This window comes from Artemia franciscana, chromosome 5, assembly GCF_032884065.1.
Source record: "Artemia franciscana chromosome 5, ASM3288406v1, whole genome shotgun sequence".
In the NCBI taxonomy this organism is placed as follows: Eukaryota; Metazoa; Arthropoda; class Branchiopoda; order Anostraca; family Artemiidae; genus Artemia; species Artemia franciscana.
In genome coordinates, this window is record NC_088867.1 from 32,671,417 (window position 1) to 32,692,459 (window position 21,043).

The 21,043-nt window shown below is 34.9% G+C and overlaps 1 protein-coding gene across 1 annotated transcript in view; it reads left to right on the forward strand.

Annotated features, from left to right (window-relative positions):
- Positions 1-10,114: 10,114 nt before the first annotated feature.
- Positions 10,115-21,043, forward strand: part of LOC136026772 (trypsin-1-like) — a 29,352-nt gene continuing 18,423 nt past the window's right edge. The window contains exons 1-2 of the mRNA XM_065703477.1: positions 10,115-10,249; positions 19,362-19,539. Coding sequence (XP_065559549.1) covers positions 10,186-10,249; positions 19,362-19,539 — 242 coding nt within the window. The 5' untranslated portion in view covers positions 10,115-10,185. The remainder of the gene's footprint in view (positions 10,250-19,361; positions 19,540-21,043) is intronic.

Consider the following 21,043-nt stretch of genomic DNA (forward strand, 5'->3'; position numbering starts at 1 on the left):
TTTAATTTAAACAAACTATGTGTGTAGCTTAAAATACAAACCTACTAGTGTTACATACAAACCTACCACATTTTTCAAAGTCCCGCAATTATTAGCAGTAACAAAGAAAAGAAACTACCACCCGCTTGAACAAGTCGTTTTTGCAATATACTCTTCGTCAGCCTTATCTAAATAAAAGGGTTTCAGTTCCAGATATTGAGATAGGTACAACATTTTTTCTAGACCAAAAAAGAAATCAAGATTCTACTGCTTTTTAAGTAAAGCTTTAAATTCTGTTTGTTTTGCCACAGCGCTACTTGTTTCAGGTAAGTCCTTGGTAAAGGAAATTACTGGCAACATCAGCTTAAGTAAGCTAATCACATTTGTGAATTGGCCGTGAGAGCACTTTTTGCAGTTGCTGCTGTCAAAAGAACATTTAACAAGCTCAAGTTTGTTAAGAATTTGCTGACAACCGCCGTTGTGCATTCTTGACTAGATTCCTTCAGGTTATTGACGAATGAGAAAAGATCTCACCGATGCCACTGACTTAAACAAGATTGTCGAGCGATGGTTCACTTTAAAGAAGAGGCAAATACAGATTCAACTCTTTTATGTTTACACACTTTAGCATGAGGTATTCCGGCTTAGCTTCTTGCTTGCCTCAGGAGAAAAGTATAAATCATAGAGGATTAATATATAATAAATTTTGGTTTTGGGTTTGAACTACCCCTGAACTGAGGTTGTTTTTTCAGTAAAGCAGCACGTTGATTTATGTCGCCCTCCACCTCTTGCATTTTCATATAGCCTTTGAAGTAGTTGTTTGAGTCTCCAATACTTCTTCCAAAAGATACCATAATTTAAAAGATACGCAAAGCGTTCTTAACAGCTTCATCGGGTTTAAAAAGTATATTTGGCCATATGAAGGTGATTCAAAATCACTTTCAGGGGTTTGTGATGGAAGTGTTGCTCAATTGATTTTGTGCTAAATTTGTCTAGCTAACTTGAAGCTGAAAACATTATGACTTTTGATTGTTCGACCATAGCTTACGTTGAATGAAGCTAAAGCGAAACATGAAGTCAATTTACGGATTCGTTTGTGGAACTTTTTAGGTAGCAAGTGACGTACATAATAAGCAAACCAACTTATTTAGAAAATATGAAGGTGGCTGCCACCTATCTTTTAACTGCGTATTTCTTTGTTCTTCAGTTTCGTTTTTGACTAGTAGTAATTGCCGTTTTTGCAAGATTTCAAACCACACATTTCTTTGCTCTTCATTTAAGATTAATTCAGATATTTTTTTCGATGTCCTTTACCTTAGCTGCTCAGATTCTTCTTGTCGCATTTGATAGTCTAGGACTCTAGGTTCTTCATATTTATCCTTGAATTTACATTTCTCAGGTCGTCTTCTTGATCTTGCCTCATTTGATGGTCCAGTTTGTTAGTTGTAATCTTTTAAACGCACATTTCTTTGTTCTTCACTTTTGTTATTAACTAGTTGTAATTGTCGTTTTCGTAGGTATTCCAGCTACAACTTTTTTTGTTCTTCGTTTTTATTTATCATTACTTCAGATAATTTTTCAATGTCCTTGCCAAAGCTGCTTGGATTGGTCTTGTCACATTTGATGGTCTAGGTTCTTCATTTTTACCCATTGTAAATTCAAATTTCTCAGGTTGTCTTCTAAATCTTCCCTCTTGTTTTCTTAGAATCCCAGGAGATGTATATTCCTCGTATTTTGGGATGGCCTGTTCAGAAAGCATGTATGCCACCGATTTGGACGAATGACATATAGGCATCGTATTTTCTGAAATGTCTTGCTGAGCCGTCTTCATGAAACCTGGGTTCTGGCTAACAGTCATGAGAGTAATTAGACTGTTTTGTTGACAGTAAAGTGAACTTTTTGTCTGGAAATGTCTCTGCTGACTTTTAGCCTATCTGATCTTGCTGAAAATCACTTTGATTCGGCTAATATTTGTGGACAAGGCATTTGTGAACGTGATGGTGTGAACTGAAATGAATTCGGATCTAAGCATTCCTGCTTCCAATTATATTAATCCTTGCGATCTGAGGCGAATCAAGTCACCGAGTAAACTTGTTGTAGCTACGAATATTGTCAGAACTGCATTTGATACGTTACTTATAACAGCAATAAAAAAGTAGTCCTTGCTTCAATGTTATATCTCTGACTGAGACTCTTATGATGAAATTATCCTTTAAGCTTGTATCCATTAAGAGGTTACCCTTTTTATTGTGAAAATAGAACAAAGATGTGGAAAGATGGATTAGGAATTTATATACGGGATAATATTTTTGTAACTGTAAAATGTTTTTTTTTTTTTTATAAGGGAGCTATATTATTGACAAAAACTTAACAAAAGTAAAAAAATACCAAGAAGCCCAGAGATCTAGGCTTGTGCGGTATACTTCAGACATACAATTATTAACAACTAATAATGAAATAAACAATAAACAGAACTTAAAAAACAAATTCGGGTTCCAAAACAAAACTCAAAATATCCGATACTGCTTGCGAGAAAAACTACCACAATTGCTTACCTTTTTTATAACAAAAAAAATCAAATAAATGAAAACAAATAAATCAAAATTCATAGCAACCCAGACAATGGGTTCTCAGCAGCTCCTGAAAGGCCGGCCTCTCAGTCTCCTCATAACAGGGATCATATACCATACAACAGGCAAGATTTGACGCATTGAAAACCCAGACCGCTTGGATTTCTTAGATGGTTCCTAAATTCCACAAAATTTCATACATAGTAATTATGTGATTGCGATACAGTAATAAAAATATTTTCAAAACAATAAGACGCTAGAAAATGTAATAAATCAAACATAAACTGACACTCATAGAAAATAAACAGGCCGGCAAGCGGCATAATACTTATTTTTGTATAAGCTGATGTAACTGAGAACCGATAATCACCTCCATTTAAAATAGAAATAACAAAATTTTGTAGTATACGTAATGGTTTAAGGTGAACAACGATTGTGCTTGACCAAACCTAACAAAAGGTATAACAAGTAAGGATGGACTAGTGAAAAATACAAAAATCTTCCAACATGTCGTGGAAAAAAATGCTTCATTTTTCTAAAAATTCCTATATTTCGTGCAACTTTTGAAGTGATACACTGAATATGATCTGAAAAACTTAACACTTCGCCCAAAATGAAACCAAGATGCTTTACTGATTTCCTTCGACGCACAATTACACGACCAACTTTAAGCTCTTTAAGCCAAGGATAATAATTTGTTGAACGGCCAAAAACTATGAGCGCTGATTTACTATGATTGAGTTTAAATTTGTTGAGATGCAGCCACTTTTTAATCTTGGCCATTTCATCTGATAGCGTCTGAACCAGCTCGTTTTCAGACCTTCCAACCTCTGTATATGAAGTGTCACCAGCAAATAAAATTAAAGATTCCACTGGTTTCGGGGTTTCATCATTAGCTTCAATTCTTTGGTGCAGGCTAGAGTTCACATTAGAAATACTATTAATGTATATAGATAAGAATAACGGGTCAAAGGGCGATCATTGGGGAGCCCCACAAGCAGTTTTAAATCATTAGACTGTGTACCATTTACTTTTAAAAACAAGTATCTGTTGTTCAAATATGAAGATATCAAATTCAGGACACTACCTCTCACTCCGCAATTCTCCAATTTCTTCAATAAAATTTCATGGTCAGCTGTGTCAAAAGCTTTCAAAATTAAAAATACTGTAGCGACCTTTATCTCACTATCCGAAGCATCATTAACCAAACATGTTAAAAACTGCAACGTGTGTTCAGTTGAGTATTTTTGTCTAAAACCAAACGGATTACTATAAAAAAATTTCCTTTTCTCTAAATACTGTTCGATTTGAACATAAATCAATTTTTCAAAAATTCTAGAAAATATAGGCAGAAGAGATATCGGTATGAAATTACTCCAATCATCTTGGTCACCACCTTTATGCAATGACACAACTCTCATCCTTTTAAATTTATCTGGAAACGTCCCATCCCTGAAACACCCATTTACCATTTCAACAAACATGGGTAAAATAAATGACAAAATGGCAAAACAACACTTAGAGGCACCAAGTCAGATCCTGCGGCACCGTTTTTCATCTTGTTCATGCATTTTGTCACTTCAAGAGCGTTTTTTTCTGTGATAGCAAGCTTGTATCACATGGAGGAAGCCAATATTTCTCATACGTTCCTTCTTCAAAGTGTTCCTCAATCGATGCTTTATATTCATTCAACCTTTGAAAAATAACTGGCCATTTCATTTGCAACTCGGTGGAAACATTTCATTGTGGCCATGGTAAATTTTTCGCACCAGTAACCGATCGAATAATTCTCCAAGTCTATGCAGAGGAACCCTTAGCCTCTACAAACTGCTTTGTAAAATAATTCCGCTTCACCTTTCTTAACCATTTTTTCAATGCAATCTTGTATTTCTTATATATATCTCGGACCAAGCCATTGTTACTTAAAATGCTTTTTCTATATAATGCATGTCTTTTTTCAATAGACTTAATTAAACTCCATTTTATCAAAGGCTTTCTTGGTTTTGCATCTTTTATGTGTTGCTTTTCTTATGTACGTTTCACGAAGAATACCAGTGATTTTGCTATACCATCCACTGATTTATCACCAAAAGTGGTAAACTGATTTAAAAAAGACCAATCAGACCTGCCAAAGACTTCCCTAAACTTCGGGAGACCATTTTTCACAAAAATTTCCTGATTAAAACTATTACAATTAATTGGACCATAATGAGAACCTGTAAGATCACAACAAACAATAATCGCATAATTATCTGACATATCATTAATGATTACTTTTGGCTCACTAAATTACTTATTGACATATATATTATAAATTATAGTAGCAGTATTCTCCGTTACTCTCGTGCGAACATTGATAGTAAGAAACATATTGAAACTATACATTAAATCGAAAACTTCGGCAAGTTTCATCATTCTGTTGCATCAAATCAATATTAAATCACCCATAAAATTACATAATCAGGACATCGTTGGGATCTTTTCTAAATAGTTTTCAATCAATTCAAGAAATTTATGATTCGGCGCTGAAGGGGGGTTTATAGACAATAACCAAGAAAAATTTATTTTGTGTTTGGGTTCCAACCTCCAATATTAAAGCCTCACAAATCATCTCAACATACACCGACAAATCCTCTCTTACCTTAGCTTCGAGGCACGACCTAACGTAAGCCACCAGCCAACCATGCCTGGACTCGCTCCTATTCTTTCTAAAAAAATAATAAGGCTCAATATTTAATAGGTCTTCAATAGTTATCACAATAACTCAACAATTAGTTCGTAAACAGTAATTTCTTCTTATCAAAACGCATAAAACGTCCGAACGTCAGCAAATTTACTAAACAAGAAAAAATTATTCACTCATGTAATCAACTCCATAGAATTGCCCCTGGCATTTCCTTGCCTACACTGTCAATGCGTTTGAATCAGGCTACTACTATCTGGTGGGATTTCATCAATCAAAAATAGTTCCACTGGCCTTTCCTTAAGGCGAAGAATACATAGGAGATCTCATACTCCAAGTTTCAAAACCTGATGTTTCACAAATACTGGTTCGGATAGCCAAAACGTTTTTTCGAACTTCTGGTACAGACGGGGGAGAATCATCGGTTATAAAAACATTCGGATTGTCCGTGATAGTTTTACCACGAATATTTCGAGCCTGTTTTAGAACTCCAACTTTCAGCTCCTTGTTTTTGATAGTAACCTTTATCAGCTTTTTTTTCAGGCTTAACACCAGCTATCGTATAGTCGGGTTCCTCATGAATGCCAAGGCCTGACGAAATTTTATTACAAAAATCGCCTTAGCGTTTCCAGTATCGTTCACTGTCACGTTCCATTTTAGAATGTTTTTATCTGTTTCCTTGCTTTGCAGCTTCATCATTGTATGCTTTAGGCTAAGTAACTGCGATTTCAGAAAAGAATCTCCATCAACCAGCAATGAAAAGTGGCTCTTTAAAAATTTGCTTTCTACCTCAATGCTGATCACTTTAGGCTTGTTACTTTCCACCTCCAATTTCGATTCCAATACAGATTCTTAGATCTTAGATATTCTTTGCTCTAGTCCCTTAAAATTGACATTCAGCTCATTTAACGTAGTTGAACTTTCTTTAACAGTCTGTTTCATGTATCTCGGTAAAAAAACGTTATATCAAAGTTTTGATTGCTAATATTTACAGGATACCTAGTTCTAACCCCTTGGAAGTGTCTTAGCATTTTAAGAATCTTTGTCAGAAATTAAGATCACCCAAAAAGCAGTGTATGCTTATGGGAGATTTTAACACTAATTTACTGATTTGAATTTTGAGCAACTATGCTATCATTTGGTATTTTCTCGTCGATTAATATCCTTACACGAATCACAGAACGCACGGTCATGCTTATTGATAACATATTAATCTGTGAAGATATTCCTGACCAGCTGAAATTGTCAAATGTGCTAATTGCCCAGGGTTTGGATTATTTACTTGCATTTGTAGTGGTGTCGTATTTATCATTATATCCAAATGAACAGTACTGAAATGATGAGACAATTTTTGTTTGGAATGAATCGAAGTTGAATAGATTAAACTGTCATTTAGGAAAACCAGACTGGAGTGGTATTTTGAGTCAGAACGACCCTGAAATAAGTCAAGTTTTGTTTTCTGATAATATCCGTGAAACAATGCATGAGTGTTGCATGTTGGAAGAGCTACATGATAGTAGATCAAGAAGGAACAAAAATCAAACCATTGTTGTTCACACATGGATTACAAAACATGATAAAATAAAGAAATAAGCTTTATAGTAGAATGCTGAAAAACATGTAGAACGAAAATCAAGATATGTATGTTAGTCATCGAAAATGTTGTCAATGAGAACAAACAAGATGTTAAGAAGAATTATTTTTTTACTGCTTGTGATCTTGCAAAGAATGACGCATCTTGTGGAATGACGTGAATGCTGTAACATGAAAAATTATCAATTGAGTTTTGAGGCGAAGTAAAAGCAGAGATAATAAGATCCGTAACGAAATAGTTTAAACAAATTGGGAAAGAATAGGGAAGGATCAATCTACAGTTGATGGTTTTTGTAAGCTTTTTACCGAGATTAGTCAAAATCTATCGTGGCGGTTTGAAAATGACATTAATATAGAAGAGAGAAACCAAATTTTGATAATGATGGTAGTATTTTTGCTTTTAAACCAGTTTTCGCAGATGATTTGAAGAAGATTATGGATTCTTTGTGACCATCAGATGCTTCTGGAACTGATCACATACTAAAGCGAGTTCTGAAACATAGTTTTTCCAGTGATATTTTGCTCTTTCCAATCAATTTGTTTTTTCAAAAAGGAATTGTTGTTACGCTTCTAAAGAAAAGCAGTCTTATATCGTTTTATAAGAACGGAAATATGTTCGAGATAAATAATTACCGGAACACTTTCCTCTCACATAGACTATCTGTCTTGGTTTTAATCTAATTTGCCATGGTTCTCAAGTCTTTTATCATTTTTACCAAATTGTAATTTAGAAATCAACGGATTTGAGGAAATGCACATTTCGCGCTTTAGTGGATCATTCGAAATGCTCCCACAATTTTGTGTCTCCGTAATCCATCATCAATGGCGACCACCATTACCCCTTCATTTTCATTACTTCTTGTAAAGAAATGGTCTCGTAGCTAGTTCATGAAAACTACAAAATAAAATAGCCTATAAACATCTTAGATTTTTTTTTCACTGCACTAATATGATAATGTCTTTCATCGTGATACTTGAAGTCAGCGAGAGCATCTTCAAGGTCAGTATATGACTTCGAAACAAAACATCCAAGCGTCTGACATGAGCCTTTACTGGTCTCGCACTCGGTAAATAAGAAGCAGTGTTTATACAACATACCTTTTTCGAAGTGCTGAACACCAGTCATAAATACTTTCGGAACCGTACACTTTGAAAGCTTGTCACTATGCCATTGACATTCTGGTTGTCCTATGGTGGCGCAGTGGATTTGACCTTAGCTTGGTAATACGGGACCCAGATATCGAATCGCGCTGCAGGAATGCACTGCAGGGCCGACGTAGGGACCTTAGTAGTCAAGAAGCGTCGTTAATTCTTAAATAATAAAAAGACATTCTGGTTAGCTATTTCAAAAAACTCAAAGTTCTTTCTTGGTTTCCTGTGCCTCCACGTTAAGTCCAACTTTTGAGCTTCAGAAATTTGGTCACGGTTATCCACAGTAGATATATCTAGATAGTATAATTACCCTTAAAAAAATTAATGTAAATATTCTGCCACAAGCTTGGAAATTACGTAAAACTTCTCATCAGAAAGTTTTTTTTATGACTCATTAAGTTAATCCTCGCGATTATTTTCGTTATCTTCCCAGTTTTGGGTTACATGCAAGTTTGGTATAAAACTTGCATGATAACAGAATAAAACACAATGTTTCATAATTGTGTTAAGATTATTTTAAATTACTTAATCATTCTAGTTACCAAGTTTATTGTCAGCTGCCAATCAAGCTTTGTTTTATCAGGGGAATTTTTGGATCCGGAGGGAGGGTGGAGGTATGGCCCCTAACTAGATCCACCAATAGGTTTGCTTGCATAATTTGGCGTAGATTAATTATGAAGCTTATATATGACAAAGCAAAAGACTTTAGAGATGCCAAAAGAACTGATTTTAGTCATGCACATTTCTAGGATTTTCTTTTTTTGGAGAAAAGAAGGGCTTGATTTTTCTTTTCTTTTGATTCCGTACATTCAGTTCTCGTTTTAGCTGTCTAGGATAAATTTGCTTTGCATACTAAGAAAATTGTCCTCGCTTAGGCTTTGAGCGGTAGGTAACAGAATTTTATAATGCCCCTTACTGCTTTTGAATATTTGTGCCTTACCCACTTGTACAATTAGCACTGTTATTTGGCATTTCAAGAACTTACAACAATCCTTAATATCCCTCTCATTTGCTCCCTAATGATTGAATATCATGTTTACTTCTGATGATTATTTCCTTAATGAGCTCCTCAGTAGGCTACTGCAGACAATAAAGATGAAACCAATATCAACAAACATATGTGAAAAATGGAAGTGACTAAATATAATTTAGCTGCGAGTCTGCATTCATGCCAACCACATAATTTACATTTGAGAAAAAATTGATAAAATCATGGAACTGGAATATCAATGCAAAGCGCCAGACTATCAACTGCCATCATTTTATGGCAATGTTCGAACGAAACTCATTTTCACCTTGATTATCCTTATAAATTTATTCTTTGTTTTTCTTTCCATTCCTAAACAAATGATATTTTTACCTTTCGCATTATTACAGTCAGACAAATTATTTTCTTTTTTCGCTTTTATATCTACAACGTATTACATTCTTCCTCATCCCCTAGACGATCGATTCGTCTTATTTCTTTTCTTGTTCTCCAGACTGTGAATACTGATGCCACACGCGTGTATACCCATGACAAAATCCAACGTCGCTTATATTTTTCTTGGTTTATCTGTTTTCCGGAGGAGCTGCATCCCGGTCCGGCTTTGTCTAATGGTTGAGATAGGAGATGATCGTACTGTCTGGATATCTCTACTCTGCGGTTATCAAAGGACTCCTCCGGACTGACGTCGTGCAAGGTGATTACGGTCCAGTTAGATAAAATTACCCATTAGAGCTGATACAGAAACGGCAAATATTACTTCGATCAATCCTAATAGTAAAAGTTTTGTAAATAAGAATTTCACAAAAGAGCCTGAAACTAATTAATAATAGCATTGGATAGGATTGACAGATGCAGCGAAAAAAATTGTCCAAATTTAAATTAAAAATTGTCTGAAAAAGGACTAGATGTTGTTCTTGAGATCAAAAAGTAAGCTAATAAAATACAGTTAAAAGGAGAGAAAGATAGGGAACAGAAAATAAAATTACTGGAATCTTTCTCTTAGAAATTTATTTCAGTGTTCGTTGACCTTCCAATACCGTTTATCGTTTGTATACAAAAGAAAAATGCATACGGGCTTTGCAATAAACTGATAATCAATTTTCTTGGCGATTAGCGGTTTTCTTAGTTATTTCCTTGAGTTCAATGATTTCTTGTTTCTATATAAAATACCCAGAGGCAAATTTTTGCTAAACAGTTTGGATTTACAAGCCGTTTACGAAATGATTTATCAATTTCTTACTTGTTTAGTTTTTGCGTCTTTGACCCAAGGAGGATTTTTGAACTGTAAGTTTCGTTTTTGTTTTTAGCGACAACCACATAGCCAAATGTTTGTAATCATAAAATCATAATTTTAAATGTACTTTTTTTTGCCAAAAAACCCGGAATGACCTCAAATTTACAAATAAATTATCACAGTTGCAACCAAGTAAAGAGTAAACCTCACTATATGTTAACCAAAAATTAAGACTTGTTTTTAAAGAAAATGTTTTGCGGGAGAAAATTCTTAGTTAACATTGATTGAAAAATTAGTACCTATTGTTCAGGTTCAACTTGGTATTTATTCGTAGCTAAAAAAAAAATTTTTAGAATATTTAGAAAAAGAGCCTGAAAACCTCTTGAAAATAAGCGGAGATCAAAATATTCTATGAACATTTTTATGTCGTAGAATAAAAATATTATATATATATATATATATATATATATATATATATATATATATATATATATATATATATATATATATATATATATGAATTTATTAGCTTCACTAAAGTTTGATTTTCTAAAAAGATTTTTTTCTAGTTTCCTAAAATCTACAATGTTCAGCTTTCAAGCCTGAAATTTGTGATTGTCAGGTCAGAGTCAAAATTTAACGGATAAATTTTTGAAAATAGAACAGATAGGAACTTAAAACAGCCCTGTTTCTACTTGAAAATTAGTAATTATCAAACAGTTCGTGGCAACGAACTGTAGTAAGGAGCGACCCGGCTCAATAGTAACCAATACTCTATAAACCGGAATTTTGATACCAATAGTTACATCAAAAGAATCGCATTTTAATGCTGATTTTAAATATATAAGTTTCATCAAGTTTAGACTTACCCATCAAAAGTTACGAGCCTGAGAAAATCTGCCCTATTTTAGAAAATAGGGCGAAACACCCCCTAAAAGTCATAGAATCTTAATGAAAATAACACCATCAGATTCAGCGTATTAGAGAACCCTGTTGTACAAGTTCCAAGATCCTATCTACAAAAATGTGGAATTTTGTATTTTTGCCAGAAGAGAAATCACGGATGCGTGTTTATTTGTTTGTTTGTTGTTTTTTTTTTCTTTTTGCCAGGGGTGATCGTATCGACCCAGTGGTCCTAGAATTTTCCGAGAGGGCTCATTCGAACGGAAATGAAAAGTTCTAGTGCCCTTTTTAAGTAACCAAAAAAATCGGAGGGCACCTAGGCCCCCTCCCACCCTCATTTTGTTCCCAAAGTAGTCGGATCAAAATTCTGAGATAGCCATTTTATTCATCATAGTCGAAAAACCTTATAACTATGTCTTTGGGGACGACTTACTCCCCCACAGTCCCCGTGGGAGGGGCTGTAAGTTGCAAAATTTGACCAGTGTTTGCATATATTAATGGTTATTGGGAAATGTAGAGACGTTTTCAGGGGGATTTTTTGGTTGAGAGGGGGGGGGGTTGAGAAGAGGGGGCTATGTGGGGAAAATTTTCCATGGAGGAATTTGTCATGGGGGAAGAAGATTTCCATAAAGGGGGCGCAGCATTTCTAGCATTATTTAATAAAACAATGAGAAAATAAATATGAAAAAGTTTTTTTCAACTGGAAGTATGGAGTAGCATTAAAACTTAAAACGAACAGAAAATATTACGCATATAAGGGGCTCACCTCCTCTTAATATCTCACTCTTTACGCTAAAGGATTTTTAGTAATTTCAACTATTTATTCTACGGCCTTTGTGATTCAGGGGACAAAATTTAAGCTTTAAGGCAAAGAGTTATTGACGAGTGGGCGAACCTTCACATATACGTAATAAAAACATACGAACATAGAAGTTTGTTACGTAAGCTAATTCGTAAGTTTCGTATATCTTTTACTAATGAAAACGTTCGTAAAATCTAAAAGCTCTAGTTGCCATTTTAAGTACCCAAAAAATTGGAGAGCAATTGGGCCTCCTTCCCCTCCTTTTTTCGCAAAATCATTCGATCAAAACTATGGGAAAGCCATTTAGCCAAATAAATAAATATGCAAATTTTGCTTTAATTATTCATCTGCGGAGAGCCGAAATCAAAACATGGATTAACTAAAAAACGTTCAGAAATTAAATAAAAAAACAAGTTTTTTTAATTGAAAGTAAGGAGCGACATTAAAACTTAAAACGAACAGAAATTACCTCGTATATGAAAGGGGCTGCTCCTTCTTCAACGCCCTGCTCTTTACGCTAAAGTTTTTACTGTTTTCAAAAAGTAGAGTTGAGAGAAAGAGTCAAACTTTAGCGTAAAGAGCAGGGCGTTGAAGAAGGAGCAGCCCCTTTCATATACGAGGTAATTTCTGTTCGTCTTAAGTTTTAATGTCACTCCTTACTTTCAGTTAAAAAAACTTGTTTTTTTTTATTTAATTGCCTACAGAATCACTGGGCAATAGATGGGTGCAAGACAGTAGGCTATAGATACAAGTTTTTCAAACCGATCTTTTGCCAATTCTATTTTCTGCTTCCGTAGAAAAATACGAAATTAAATCAAGAAAAACCACACGTTGCTCATAAAGTTTTGTCTTTCTATTGATAAGTTTGACTTGGCAAAAATTAATAAACATTCGAAAAACATAAGATTGCACACCAGAATACTTCTTGTGCCTTTTTTCGAAGAGTCAAATTACACATTTTGCCTACCTTAGAGCAAAAGTAAGAAAAGAACAGATGAAATATATTTACTGGAAATTTAATAACAAATAGTTTGTGGTAAGGAACTATAAATAAGGAGCAGCTCAGCCCAATAGTAACCGAAACTTTAAAAAGGAATTATGATAGCATTTAATGCATTAAAAGAACTAAATTTTTATGCTTGTTCCAAATAGATTAAATTTATTGAGTTAAGTGTTCACAATCAAAATTTATGAGCCTGAGAAAATGCTTAATTTTAAAAAAGGTAGAAGTATCCGCAAAAAGTAAAAAAATCATAATGAGAATCACACCCCTAGATTAAGCATATCAGACAACCTTATTGAAGGGGTTTCAACCTCATGTCTATAAAAATATTGAATGTTGTATTTCTTTGCCCGAAGAAAGATCGTGGGTGCCTCATTATTTGTTTGTTTATTTTTTTTCTGGGGATGATCGCTTCGAAACAATAGAGCCCGAAGATCGGGAGGGGGCTCGTTTGAGCAGGAATTTAAATTTTAGGGCTCTTTTTAAGTGACCAAAAAATAGGAGTACAAATAGCCCTTTCCTCCCACGTCCCTCTTTCCCCATGGACACCTCATCAAAATCTTGAGATAGACATTTATACCAGCATAGTTTAAAGATCCAATAACTATTTCTGTGGATTAGACGTGATCCCCCACAGCCCCGGAGGAGTGCTGTAAGTTATAAATATGTCCATTGCTTACATATTGTATTTGTTACTGGGAAATAGATGAAAACTTCTCGGAGGAAAATTTTTTGCTGGGCGGGGGTAAAATACTATTCATTTGAATTTCTACGGCCATTGTGTCGGAGCAGTTTTTCTTAAAGAATTGTGACAAAAAGTTAAATTTTAGCGTAAAAAGTTATGAATTCGACAAGGGGCAGCCCCTACCGTTTTGAGTTTTGTTCGTTTTAACCTTTAACGTTGCTCTTCACTTCCAGTTGAAAAACTGGTTTGTTATTCGTCAATAGGGCATAACATCTTAGAAACTGTTTGGTGTGTTAAGTTGAAACTAACAGGGCTTGTTGTGGGGGATGCTGAACCAGCCAAAAGAAAATATTTGCAGCCTATTTCCACTGCTTCTATACATACAACTATTACTGCTACTTTTATTGCTACTTCTACTACTACTACTGCCACTAAAGCTAAAGCCACAAGCCTACTATTAATTATACTGCTACTTCTAGTGTTGCTACTGAATTTGGGAGAAATTTAAACTGTCTGGAACTAAATCGAAACCCATTATGACAAGCCCATTCATTTTCAAACATATCTGGTCAAATTTTATGATCGTCATTTTGTTCAGCACAGTAGAACAGTCCAGTAATTATTATCTCTAGGGATATTGGGTATATCAACCCCCCGTAATTATGTAATGGCCTCATTACATACATTTTTGCTTTAAAATTAATCTTTCCTTAATACCAAACCAAAATACGCTGTGTGTATGGTATCGGTAAAATACATCAGCAATATATCGAGAACGACTTTTGATGTTAAGTTGAAACTATCAGTGCTACTACTATTACCACTTCCGCTCTTGCAATTCAAATAAATCGAAAGAGTGTAAGTGTAGCCAAGTTGTCAAAGGGTGTACAAAGAATTTTTTTGGGATTGATATTATGTTTTATTTCTCAGGTTAACTTGAGGAGGTATAAAATTAAATTAAACAATACTATTTGTGTCAGGATTAAACATTGGTGATAAAGTTTCCCCAACGTACAAATAGCAAGCCGAACTATGGATTCTTATAGAAAAACCCCGAAAGATATAAAACAAATTCCATAAAAAGACAATGTCAATAAAAAATGAACAGAAATCAATTCAAAAAACTTTTCCCTCAAAAAAAAGTTTTTCAAAGAAAAGTGAAGAACATCATTAAAATAAAAATGAGCAAAATTTAAGTCAAAAAGTCTTCCAAGCGTAAAACTACGCAAATTACCAGTAAATAAATGAAGCCCAAACAAACAGAAATTACAACAAATAAACTAAAAAGAAGCAAAAATTGTCAAGAGTAGTGCTGACAGCCCCAATGCCTTCTCAAAACCAGAGCATAACTTACAATTTATGAAAAAATGACCGTGAATTGTCAGTATAATATACGTATGCTGATATTTATTCCTTCCTGTTTCAACAAGTTTTTATTTATTAAAATCAAAAAGTGAAAACATCTATAAAGTATTTTAAATTGATAACAGTTGGAACACAAATTACAATAAATAACCGAGTCAAACACAAAACGTGCAAGAATTAACATGAGTAGTGCTGACAACCCCACACCTTCTTAAGACCGGACCATAATCTGCACTTTAATGAAAACAAAATATATTTTAAACGTTTTCACTGTATCTACTTTAATAAATAATTTTTTTTTTGAAGCTTTAAGGAATAATTTTCAGTATTTGTATATGATACTGATACCCCACGGTTATTTTTTTTTTTTTTTTTTTCTTTTTTTTTTAATAGAAAAGTGCAAATTATGTTCTGGTCTTGAGAAGGCATGGGGGTTGATAGCGCTACTCATGTTAATTTTTACCCGTTTTGAGTTTGAATCAGTTATTTATTGTAATTTCTGTTCGTTTTGGGTTTCATTTTTTTATTGGTGGTAATGTGTGGTAGTTTTACGATTGGAAAATTATTTGAATTTATTTCTGCAAATTTTTGGTTTAATGGAGCTCTTTACTTTTCTTTGAAAAGCTTGCTGTGTGGAAAAAGTTTTGTAAATTAATTGTATAAAAGAGTTTTTTCTTCACCTGAAAGTAAGGAGCCAAGTTAAAACTCAAAATGAACAAAAGTTTTCCTGTATATAAAGGGGGATGCCCCTTACTGTTGCACCCTGGAGTCTTAAAGATGTTTAATATTACTTACCATTTAAATTTCTCCTGTGTTTGAGCAGTTTTTCTTAAAGAGTCATGACAAAAAGTCAGCGTTTAGTGTAAAAAGCATGGGTTGTGGAAGGGCATCCATCCTCATATACGAAGTAGTTTCTGTTCCTTTGAAGTTTTAATGTTTGACGAAGCCCTGAAAGCGGGACTACAAGAGGGAGAAGATAAAATAATTATTGTTAACCGATTAGCGACATGGTCAACTCGCCAGCACTGAACATATTAGGGCACACCGTCGGAGTAATCAAGTCATTCACTTACCTTGGATCTGTCAAATTCCGGCTTAGTTGAAACTGAAGTTCAGTCAAGCATTGGTAAAGCTGAATTAGCTATGCCAATACTATACCCTTCTGTATGGTCAAAGCCCAGCATTAGTCAAATATGCAGACCTTCAACACTAACGTAACTCAAGTCCTCCTTTATGGTGCTTCTGCCGGTAGCTGCTTCTATCTGTGATAACATAGACGTTGGCCAAACGAAGTTTCTGAGGCATATTAAAGGAACGAGGTGGTACGACTTCGTATCGAAGACCCGACTTCTGGCACTAACAGATCGGAACTCCAACTCTTGTCAGCTCGCAGCACGAGCCCTACGCTTGTTTGGTAATTTGGTCAGCATTCTAGCAGACAACCTCCGGCAATACACTATTAAGTTTTGAACCCTCTGCGCATGGCTGGAAGTGCCCCTGCAGAAGGTGTCGGTTAAGATGGAGGGATATCCTTACCCAGTACCTTGTGATAAATTGGTACTGATCTGCAAGAAGCAGTCACGCTTGCACAAAACTGTTCCAAATGGATGCAAAATCACGTGTCTCTTTGCACTGAAACACAAGCAGAAACATTAGCCTAAGTCAAGTTTAAAGTTTTAATGTCGGTCATTACTTTCAGTTGAATAATTTCTGACTGTTTTTCCAATCATGCCATATACATATAATAGCTGTTACGCACCATATTAGTTACGTGCCATTGTAGTTGTGTCCCTGTGTCCCACCTGTGAATATATATATATATATATATATATATATATATATATATATATATATATATATATATATATATATATATATATATATATATATATATATATATATATATATATATATATATATATGTTTTTAACTACGTAAAACTTGCGAATATACAACATTTTTCGCTGTCCCATTGTCTGTGCATATAAATAGATTGTCAGGTTTACCGACTCTTGAACATGCAACATATAATTGTCCATGGGAAAAACAATCCGTATTCAGATCTATACCTCATTATTATAATGATTGCCCTTGAGCTTTGTTGATGGTGATTGCTAATCGAACATCCCTGTGTCCCAGTCGTCGTTTATATATCCCCCCTGTGCCCCCGGCGTCCCCGTTGTAGTTGTGTCCCTGTGTCCCGGTCGTCATTTATATTCCCTGTGTCCCGGTTGTTATTTGTGTCCCGGTGTCCCATTCTGTAATTTCTCTTTGAGTGTCCCGGTCGTCATTTGTGTCCCGGTGTCCCGGTCTGTAGTTTCGTCAGTCGACAAACATGACGTCAGTCGACAAGCAACTTCATGACGGCATTATGTTCAATCCTTATAATAACGTCAGTCGACAAACATGACGTCAGTCGACACACAAACATGACGTCAGTCAACGGACCAACAAACAACTTATTTTTATATATATAGATATATATGAGCCAGCCTATTTTAGCCAGCATATCATGGTTGCCTATCACTGACATCCAAAAAGATTTTTGCTCAAAAAGAGTGCAAGTCAAAAAATTTACACGCGAGAGTTGCCGAAGGTTGTGCATCAACTCTGAAGCATAAAGGAGTGCATTTCATATGAAAAGTGTGCAAGATGGTTACCCTGTTCCTTGGGATGATTACTCTTCTGACGAAGTTACCAATAATTGACGCTCAAAGTGAATGAAAACTAACACCAGAAGACTCATTTTCATTCTTCCGCTTCCCCTCTTTGGTAAAAAAGAGTGCATTTCACATGAAAAGTGTGCAAGTTGGTAACCCTGTTCCATATTTGGCCACTGATGGATGCATACAAGTAGTTTAATGGCTTATAAAGCTGCAGAAACTAAAGTACAATACAAAATATAAAAACTGACATCTTTCATTGTCTTATCAATATTCAAAAATGAGGAAAGAGGATGGTCTTGATACTGTCTCGTTCGCAAGGACTGGGTTTGAGAATATATTTTGGAATCTTCCTTTACAGGCCACTTGCATTTACGTACTCCTGTCATGTCTAATACGCTTATTTTAGCTGAGTCATGACTCTGCCTGAAAAACACCGGGGTGATATTCCCCTTCATAGACCACTTTCACATAATCTTCCTCTGCAATAGTATCAAATACTTCGTCCTCTTCGGGCTGCTCATTTTTTCCTGTCGGTGAAGAGATGAGTCATTATTCATTGAAAAACTTTCATCGCTGTCCAGATCATATTGCAATTTTTTTTCACCGCTACTTGCTGGACTGCTTTCGGTCTTGCTACTTTTCCCCATTCTTGCTTTCTCCTCAGCTTCAATTTGTTTTTTAATTGAAGTATCAATAAATTCTTTTGTTGAGCCACACTTCGTACCCCTAATAGATTGTTCTCTAGGAACAACTTTTGCATAAGTTCCGACTTACTCTGGAATGATAATGAAGAGGAAGGTTGTTAACTGTCAGGGAAGCGATACCAGATTTGGTAAATCCACTCTGGATATTGGAAGAGGTGAACGTACGTGGAAAGATATACCAACCAATCCCGCTATATTGTAGATGGTAATACCATTTTCCTGTGCTATGTTCAGAGCGTTTACCGAAATATGCGATTCATTATTATCGAGGATCAGTAGCTTTTCTCGCTCAGATGAGGCAAATGAATGCTTCACTAAATTGTGCAAGTACTCGCAAAACAGCTCTTGTAATATCCACCCAGGCAGGTTCGCTCCAGCAGCTGACCTATTTGGACTCCCATTTAGCATGGCGGGACGGAGATTGTTTCTTTGAAAGACAAAATAAGGCAGTAAGTAATTTCCAGGCAGTAAGGAGATTGGGGAATTTTTCCCCTATCTCCACTGTGCTACAACAGGTTTTTTTATCATTGGGGAAAAATTCCATATTTTGAACCCTCTATCTAATGGTATGATTTTTATTAGGATTATATTACTTGACTTTTTTTTTTTTTGGGGGGGGGGTCCCCCTTTCAAAAATCCGGCAAATTTTCTCGGGTATCTTTTGTTGAGTACCATTAAAGCAAATGGATTTTATATACTTAAAATCAACATAAAAAGCCAATTCTTTTGATACATGAATAGTTATCAAATGTCCGTTTTTTCAGTTTTGGTTACAATTTGAGCCAAGTTGCTCCTTACTTACAATTCAATGCCACGACCTGTTTGACAAGCCTTTTTCATACGTTGTACTAGAATTTGAGTATTTAGTAAGATATATGACAGCATTGCATAATTAGGATGTTGTTTTAAAAAGTTTGTTACTGATGTGCCTGAAAGTAGAAAAGCCTTCATTTTGCTTTATTTCAAGAAAAGCCTTCATTTGCATATGAAGGAAAAGCCTTCATATGCATGAATACATATTTTTCTATTTTTAGTGGCTGACCGCGAATGCGGCGAGTCGAGAATTCGAGATGGGAGAATAGTCGGAGGAGAGGAGGCCAGTCCTGGACAGTTTCCATGGCTTGTATCAATTCGGATCAAGGGAATGCATTGGTGTGGAGGAGCCATCTTGAGCAAGAAATGGATTTTAACAGCGGCGCATTGTGTTCATGAGTATGGTTTTTTTTTTTTATTAGAGCTCTTCATTTACTTTTGGTTCGACTTTACCTTACTTAAAAAAGACAAAAAATTCTAAAAAGTTTCAATAAGTGTTACTGATGTGGCACCTTTTTTGTCCTTATAATAAAAAATTGAAAAAAGCACGAGATAATTATTCATTTATTTGCTTCTTTTGGTTCAGAATCTCAAATTCCCGTTTTTCTATAAGAAATAGAATATATCTATACATACATATGTATATTAGGGCCCGACCGATATTATCGGGTCGAAATGAGGGTCATCATTATTGGATATCGGGAAAAAAGAAATCAGTTATTGGACTATACAATCTTTTTTTTCATGCACAACTTTTAGAGCAGCAGACGCGAGTCAAATGAAGTCAAAGTAGATTTATTGTCAAAACACGCCTAGTGCAGCAATGTTCTAAATGTATGGTGACTTCAAGGACTTACATTTTCTACGAAAACAACTAAAAAGAATACAATAGACCATACATTTCTGTTTAATGAGTGTTCCCTTGTGTGGGTAAAAGACCCAATATATCGGTTAAAACCATGATATCCAGCCAGGAGCACAAGTAAGAGGAGTGAGTATGTTGCAAGGTGTTCGGGGGGGGGGGGTTCCAAGATGTCACCACTGCAATACATCACCTTAAAAAAATTACCTATTTACCTCAGAAATTTACCTTGTGTGTCCGCTTTTGTCGGCATAGTGGACGATTTTGTTGAAACATTCTTTAAATCCCTCCTCTAAACTTATAACTCTAGGTACACCCCTGAATCCATTGTGCCTAGCATGGATTCGTTAGTAAAATAGACCGTTTCATAGGAATGTAAAGTTATCACACAAACATGTTAATGCTTAAAGTTAAAAATCCCGCCATTGAAATTTGGGTGTTGAATAACCAATTTCAACAAATATTCTTATTGAACCAGATTTTCACTTCTTTCAATAAGATTTACACTTATTTGGGCTTATGCAACTAAACCGTCTTCTTTGATTAATTAAATAAAAAATAAGTTTTTTTTAACTGAGAGTAAGGAGCGACATTAAAACTTAAAACGAACAGAAATTACTCCATTTTTTAAAACAGTAAAAAACTTTAGCGTAAAGAGCGGGGCGTTGAGGAGGAAAAGCACCTTTCATATATGGAGTATTTTCTGTTCGTTTGAAGTTTTAATGTCGCTTCTTACTTTCAAGTAATTTTTTGTTTTGTTTAATTTATGGACGTTTTTGAATTAATGCATGTTTTGATCTTGGCTCTCCGTACATAAATATTTAAAACGAAATTTGCATATTAATTTCTTTTTGGCTAAATGGCTTTCTCATAGTTTTAATCAGAATATTTGAGAAAAAGGAGTGAGGTAGGAGGCCTAGTTGCCCTTCGATATTTTGATTACTTAAAAAGGCAACTAGAACTTTTAATTTTTTACGAACGTTTTCAATAGTGAAAAATATACGTAACTTACGAATTAACTTATGCAACGAACTTCTATAT